This window comes from Caretta caretta, chromosome 8, assembly GCF_965140235.1.
Source record: "Caretta caretta isolate rCarCar2 chromosome 8, rCarCar1.hap1, whole genome shotgun sequence".
Lineage (NCBI taxonomy): Eukaryota > Metazoa > Chordata > Testudines > Cheloniidae > Caretta > Caretta caretta.
Genome location: NC_134213.1, coordinates 45,959,710 through 45,967,218, shown reverse-complemented (window position 1 = coordinate 45,967,218; position 7,509 = coordinate 45,959,710). Strand labels below are relative to the sequence as shown.

Here is a 7,509-nt window from a genome sequence, read left to right as displayed (position 1 = left end):
CTTTAGCTTCCTTTATCTGTTGTCTCTATTTCCCAGCTGCTGAGTTGTATTCCTGGCTATCCCCATTTTTTCCATTTGATAAATTAAAATAATTTTTTTTCATATTGCAGCTTTTACCTTTCCTCTTAACCAGGATGGTTTTTAACCAAATAATCCTCCTTTCTTATCTATGGAATTTTGGGGTCTTTTTGGAGCATCTAATAAAGCATAGTTAAACAATTCCCAATTATTGTTCACATTTTTATATTTCGATATTTCCTTCTGTTCAATTTTGCATTTCATAATCAATATCACTGGGTCCCCCAGCACAGGCAGATGTTCAAATGTAGATGGGACCTGATGAGAGAAGAGGGCCCCCTCCCATTTTTATCTTTATATCCCCATTTCTGCCTGGCAGCTGTGGGCCTGCCCCAAATGGATCCAGAACCAATCTGGTATTTGGCCTGTTTCTAATGGCTCCAAACCAGAAAAGATTCAGCCCTGCGCTTTTGAATCTCATGGCTCAGCCTCATCTTCAGGAGCTCAGTCTACAGTTATTCAGGGCTGTGTATACTACCGCTGGGTGTAGTTGATTGAAGAACAGGATCCCAGGGAGGCTCGCAGCCAGAAGGCTTCGTGGCATGGTACCTTGGAGCAACCGTGCTGCCATTATTCTCCAGGATCTCTCATCTCAGGGATGTGATCCTCATGGTAGTGTGCGCCCAGAAGAGATGGTAATGTTCACTGCAAACAGCTTCCCTGATGCTAAAACAATCAGCTGATTTAGCTAGCTATATTGCGTGGTGTTTGCTGCAGTGCTTCTCGTTTGCAACTGCAGATCAAGAGCCCACTAAGGGCTTAGCTGCAGCAGCTTTCATCAGCTTATCGCTGTTGCCCCACCCAAACAAAATTAGATGTGTTCTAATAGGAAGCAGTGGGTGACAAACAAACAATTTTTTGACATTTAAGATAGGCTGTCGGTGCTTTTGTCCTGCCCACAAACTCACCCAAACGAGCATCGCTGCACTAAGCACAGTATCTAGCACTGAAAAAAAGGATAGTTGCACGTGCTCTTTAGCCTAAGTTGTGCAACTGCTGATTGTCTGAAGGTTTATGAAATAATACTGGCTACCAGTTATACATTCAGTAGTGTGCCACCCGACCTGGTAACAGCCAACATGTGGGGTTAAAACATAGGTTATAGAATGCGGGGTAGAAGAACAATATTAATGCAGGAAGCTTAAATCATGGTGTGTGGTCTTGCTTATAAATGATCAATAATAAATATGAGTGAGAGCCTAGTTCATCCAAGGATCTCAGAGCACTTTCCAGGCATCCTGGAAGGGAGGTAAATATTGGAATATCCATTTTACTCACAGGTGAGGTGATGCACAGACAATATGAAGGACTTGTCCCAGGAACCCCACACAATCATTGGCAGAGACCAAAATAGCCCCTTTGTCTCCTGCTCCAACTCTTCCCCCCTCCCCACCCACACCCGCATAACACCTAGTAACATTTTCTCTCCCCTCCTTCCTGCGTCTAGGGTTCTCTTGTACTTTAGTAACAATTAAACAAATGAAAATGGTCACATCAATGGGAGCTGGAAGTAACGCGTCTAACCAGTGCGGTGCGGCTCAGCTGATAGGAAATCTGCGGCACTATCCCAGTTGGTTGTAAGTAGGCAGCTGGCTTTGATATAGGTGGGAAATTTAGCCTTTCCATTGTACTAATAGCCAGGAAATGGACATGACACTCCAAAAGTTTGAGACGATTTTTTTCTGCTCCATTTGGTACAGCTAGGTGGGTCCAAGCACCATCTCCCAACTGTTTTTTATTCACTCCTCCTTCAGGGCTGTCAGTAACATTCCATATCTTGATGGGCAGGCACTGTGTTTACAGATAGGTAGTGCCCAAGAGTGAAGCCAATGGTCAAATAAAGTATAATTCAGGTGGGGGAGGGGTGGCCTCCAATCAGGCTGGGCGCTTTTGGGGATGGGAGGTTTATGATACAGTGTTGTTGGCCCAAGAAAATAGCTTTTAATCCACTTGTCCCTCTTCAGCGACGGATCTTAGTTTCTCAGCCTAGGGGTACTGGCAGAACAGGGTGTGCTTTAGACCCTGCCGACAATGGCTGGCCAGCTCAGTTTAAAAACTTGGTATAAAAGAGCCAAGCTAGTAGCTGTGGACTCAAGCCAGAGCATCAGACCCAAAGCACCGGGAACTGCTAGGAAGTTAGGGCTTGGGTGGAACCATTCTCTAGTTCAAACAGCATAATAGAGTCATGCTGTAGTGAGGCCCATACCCACACGAGAACACAGCCCTGACACGATTGGCCTCCGCTTGGCTCGCCAGTGTGGGCAGCATCAGAACTCCACTGGGACACAACCAAGTTTGACAGCGTGGATAGGACCTCAGTGATCGGGGTGGCTGGGGTGGGGGAACTTGGAGGAGCTTAAGGAAACAGCGCTGGCTTCTGGTGGTTTTATGTCTTTATATATAAAGAAATATAGGTTATGAGGGGTTCCTGCATGGGTTTCCAAAACCTCATTCACTGCAAAGCACTGCTTCAGTGAACGACTGTGGTGAGCATCTTCAAAAGGCAGGGAGGTTGCTGGGGTTGGTGTCAAGGTTTTGAGGACAAGTCTGACAACGGTTCGAGTGGTAGAAAGTAGAACTGAGCCAGAAGGCTGGGAAAAGCCTGCTTGCATCTGCTGCTGAAATATATTTCACTCTGCAGCTGGAGAACTGGCATGGCTTTTCACATCATGCTCTCTGTGTGTTTGGACTATTTTGATCCCTGCAATGTGTTGAATGCCTAAAAGTCTAATGAATCATGTAGATATGCTGCAGTCATTTTTACCTTTGAGGGTCCAGGCATTACAGAGCAGGGGGGCAAAAGTTTAGGCTGCGAACTGTGCAGGTCAGTAGGATTCAAGAGGGAGCCTGCTCAGCCATCTTGGATGGCTCCTGATGTTCAGCTGGGGTCATGCTGAGTACGCTGATGACAATAAGTGTCCTAGCTGTTGGCTGCCCAACCCTGACTCTTTGGGGTTCTCCCATCACTAGCTAGTTAATGAAAGGAGTCGCATGGGGTGGGAGTGGAAGGATGGTTTGAGAGGAGACTTTGGATCTCTGTTCCAACAGATGTGTATTTCCTGCCTCAAAATTCATTGCTTCTCTGCTCTCTCACCCACTGGCTGTGCTCGCGTTATGTAGGTGGAATGATGGCACCAGTGATCTATGTAGAAAGCCAGCAAACCGGCGAGCTGCTTATTCCAGGTGTATTGATCTTATTAGCACTGGGGTAGCCCCGAGAAGCCCCACCTGATACTGGGGCTCCATTGTGCTCGCCATTGTACAGAGACACAGTCCCCCTCCTCAGTGTTCACACTAGGCAAGCCAATGGAGGTGCTGTTATCCCCATTTTACAGCTGGGGGAGTTGAGGCACAGGGCAGTTAAGTGACTTGTGCAAGGTCACATAGGCATTGAACCAAGCTCTGTAGGTCCCAGTGCCTTAAAACCCAGACTGTCCTGCCTTTCGTTTGCTCCTGCTCCATGCCCAGGCCCACGTCTAGCTTTCAAAGTCAACAGCTGCTGAGGTGGGATGGTGCAGCGCTGCCAGCGTAGGCTGTTGGAAATAGGTGGTGGAGGAGCAGGCAGGTTTGTGCTCTAATGTGGTTACACAGCACCTGGCTGAATGGAGGATGGGAACCCTCCCCTCTGCCACTCTTTTAACCCTTTCCTAACTCAGGGCACCTGCTCTCTTGGCCTGGCCAGTGGGTCTAGTTCATGGGGATGGCCCATGGAGGTTACCGTTGCAGCCCATGGCTGAGCTTTTCCTTGCTCACTCAGAAGCACCTAATGTGCCTGCTCTCTTCATGTGGGAGGAGCAGTCTTGCATCAGAGGGGGTGGGCGGAAGCTCTTTGAGGTTTGCTGCTTCTGGCTCAGGTTTTTCAGACTCAGGCACGTACAAGTAGATCTCGCACTGCTAGGGTGATGCAGGCGTATAAAGGCAGAGCCGGCTTCCCTCCTGGGGCTCAGTCTGTGGCTGGCACAGCCGGATTTAGCTGCCGCATGAAAGAGGAGTTCCATAGCCAGGGCGGCCCAGCCATTCCACTGCCCACCATGCAGCAGAACCTGAATTATGTCTACCCCCAGATCTTTTGGGTGGACAGCTGTGCCAGTCCCACTTGTGCCCCGTCGGCTCCCGTTGCCACCTGCCCACCGCCCGTGCCGGAGAGGAGGAGGAGAAAACAGAGCAACAAGAGGGATGGCACATGCCTCTGTTTCTTGGTGGTGTTTTTACTGATCCTGCTGGCCCTTGCTGGAGTGGGGCTGGGGATGTTTCAGATTGTCCAGCTGCAGAAGGAATTGGCTGAGCTCCGAGAGGTAATGTCCGTCTGGTTATTAATAGACGTAGAAGCGGCCAGCAATGAGAATGCTGGGCTAGACCTTTAGCGGATGTAAGTTGGTGGAACTGGATTGAAGTCAATGTCCACTTGCCCCAGCTGAGGATCTGTCCCTATTCCTGATGGTTATTTTACATGTCATGGTCACTTACTAGGTGTGAACTTGTCTCTCTTCTGTTTTGACAGTTAACCAGCACCGGACATGTTCTTTCGTCTATGGAGAAGCGCATAGGTGAGCCATCCTTACCCAGCGAGTCAGTGTGTGTGGGAGAACCCAGGCCATGAATTCTGTGAATGGCAGCATCTCTGCTTTTTCCCCTTCCTGCCCCCTACCACGCCTTCATTCTGGGTGGCAGATGGGGGTGTTATATCCGTGAGGTTCTGATGCTTTTCAGATGACACGTTCACTCCTTTGGCTGTAGCAGTAACTGTGCATGTCATGGGCTTGGGGGGCCGGTAGGGGTCTCCCTTCTAGCCCTCAAGCAGAAGAAAGTTGGCATAATGCAGGCAGCCTGTGGGGAACATTGACTAGAGATGGGCCCCAGATCTGAACACCCATAAACCCCAGATCTGAACACCCATAAACATTGCAAAAATTCAGATTCCCTTGGATTCCAACTCTGCAGCCAGGGTCCCTCCTTTTCCTTTCTTGGATGATGCATGTGATAGCCTGAGCTTCACTGTAAAGGTGGGATTCTGGTTTTCCTGCCATGCTGTGAGAAACAGATATAGGGAGAGAGGAGTAGAAAGGAAAACGATAGCAGATGGGTTTCCAAAATTACTATATTATTTTTTCCTCTTGTTTTCCTTGACTTTTTGCCTCTTTTAAAGGGCAACTTGATTTTTTTGAGTCTCTAGTGTACAAGCTATATTGTTGTAACTAAAACTGGCTGAGCATTTTCTGACCAAATATTTTCCCATCTGGAAAATGTTACCTCAAAATCGCAACTTTCTGGATGAATGTGTCAATTTCAATGCAGTTTTGTTTAGAAAACAGTTTGAAAGGAAGCATCTTGGGAAATCATTCTGCCTTTGTCTTTAAATTGTAACTGAGCTAAAACAGATGCATTTTACTTCCATTTGTCCAAAGATTTGATGCTAAGTTCAACAGAATCACTCTGTTAGAGTCTTCAGTGGCCTTCTACCTTTAGATGTTGCAAGGCTCCTATTCTTTAGGGACATGGAAATGGTCTTATCAGAACAGACCAATGATCCGCAGCTGATTGTGCAAAGCTGGATTGTATCATGTGGAGTGAGAAAGAAATTTCTACTTGAGCCCATCTGGGAATCTGTTTGACATCTTAAAGCGATCTGATAGCCCTTGCATTTTTTCCTAGCTATTCTAGGTACAGATGTTGCGCTGAGTCTTCTGCATTAACTGCCCAATCCTTTTTTTAAATTTACCAAGCTACAGAGTATACCTGAATGCTGCCCTGCAGCAGGTAGTGTCACAGGTTAATTATGCCTGCCTGACAAAGTATATCTCCAATCCATTGTAACTGTCTCTCTCTGTAATTCCCTGGAGGGGACTCCCTTCCTAGTCTTAATTTCCTCACCGCATCTTCTCCACAAAGCCTGAAGCTGTCTCCTTTCTCTGTTTTAACGCAGGACTTCTGAATGTAACAGCAGAGAAAAAGGTGATCAGGAAGGCAGCACATTTAACAGGTATGTGACACAGGGTAAAGAGTCAGCATATTGGGGAAAGAAGTGGCTGCAGGAAGCTGGATGTGGATGGGGAAAGTGGTTTCTGGGTTACTTCAGAGTTAGTCATCTGGCTATTGAGCAGCAGCGTTCCCTTTGGATCATTCACCTTCCAGGATTGACATGTGAGACTCAAGGGTTCTGATTTACTCCCACTTCCTTTCCCCATTCATTTCATCTGGTACTTTTACATTTATGTGGGTTTTTTGCTTCACTTTTGGGCTGAGTAACCATGTGGGCTGGAGACTGCAGAGCATTTGACATGCATGAATGAACTCAGCCTCCTGACTCTGAGTTTGGCAGGCATCATGTCTGTTTTACAGAAAGAAGCTGAGGTTAAGTAACTTGCCCACGACTAGTCTGACTTGCAAACTGTTAGCATGCACGTGCCTGTCTAAATGCTTCTTGTTCATCTTTGTTACTAGGCAAAGCTGATCAGAAAGCCCTTCCTTTGGAATGGGTGGCCACTCTTGGGCACGCCTTCACCTCCAGCATTCAATACAGACAGCGCAGCCTGGTGATCAATGAAACAGGCCTGTACTTTGTGTACTCCAAGGTGTTCTTCCGAGGCAAGATCTGCAACAACCTGCCCTTAGATCACACGGTTTTCAAACGAAATCCAGCCTACCCAGCTAGCCAGGTGCTGATGGAGGACAGAAAGATGAACTACTGTGCGACTGGGAAGATGTGGGCCAGGGGCAGCTACCTGGGGGCATTGTTCAACCTCACCAAATCAGACAGCTTGTATGTGAATGTCTCTGAAACGGCTCTGGTTAATTTTGAGGAAACCAAGACATTTTTTGGTTTATATAAACTTTAGAGCTGACCACCAAAGCGTTGCTTTCAGCAAATATGCACTCTGGACTGATATTAACATGGCTTGGGTACTGTACAGTTTAAGATACATTCTGTCCATAGGACTAGTCTAATACTGTGCTGGGCTAGCAAGGATCTAGCTGGAAGAAGCCCACCAGGCATCCCTGGTTTGGCCTTTGACATGTGACAGCCAAACTGACTTGGAAACGGATCTACAAGGATTAAAACTTTCACCTTATGAACTATTTGGATCACCTTAGGAGAACCTTAAGTGTAGATGAAAAAATCTAGCATGCCAAAGGCCTCCTTTAAACTCACTACTCACTCAAGGAGAGTGTTTACTACCTGAGAAGAAGCTGATGCATTGGGCCCAATTCTGCTCTGTTACAGCTATGAAAATCCCAATTACCCTACTAAGGACAGCATTTGGTCCCCTGGAGAGATGGTGTTTGTGTGTATCTCCGCAGGGCTGGGGTGTTCGCTGCCTGGCGCAGGATGCAATCATTGCTGCTGGGGGGGGGGGAGGGGAGATTTGTATTATGTATGGCCGTTTAGCACCTTAACTCTTTGCTTTTGCAGGTGCTCCAAGTGTCTGCAGG

General features: G+C 47.3%; 1 protein-coding gene across 2 annotated transcripts; it reads left to right on the top strand.

Annotated features, from left to right (window-relative positions):
* Positions 1-4,021: 4,021 nt before the first annotated feature.
* On the top strand, positions 4,022-7,153 carry FASLG (Fas ligand). 2 transcript variants are annotated; one of them, XM_075131968.1, is made up of 4 exons: positions 4,022-4,373; positions 4,580-4,625; positions 6,002-6,058; positions 6,520-7,153. In XM_075131968.1, exons 1-4 carry the CDS (start codon positions 4,059-4,061, stop codon positions 6,912-6,914), a joined length of 813 nt encoding a protein of 270 aa, XP_074988069.1. In that variant the 5' UTR covers positions 4,022-4,058; the 3' UTR covers positions 6,915-7,153. The 2 variants fall into 2 exon arrangements, with proteins under 2 accessions (XP_074988069.1, XP_048718081.2); XM_048862124.2 differs by having other exon boundaries at positions 4,045-4,373; positions 4,580-4,643; positions 6,020-6,058.
* The last annotated feature ends 356 nt before the right edge of the window (positions 7,154-7,509 follow it).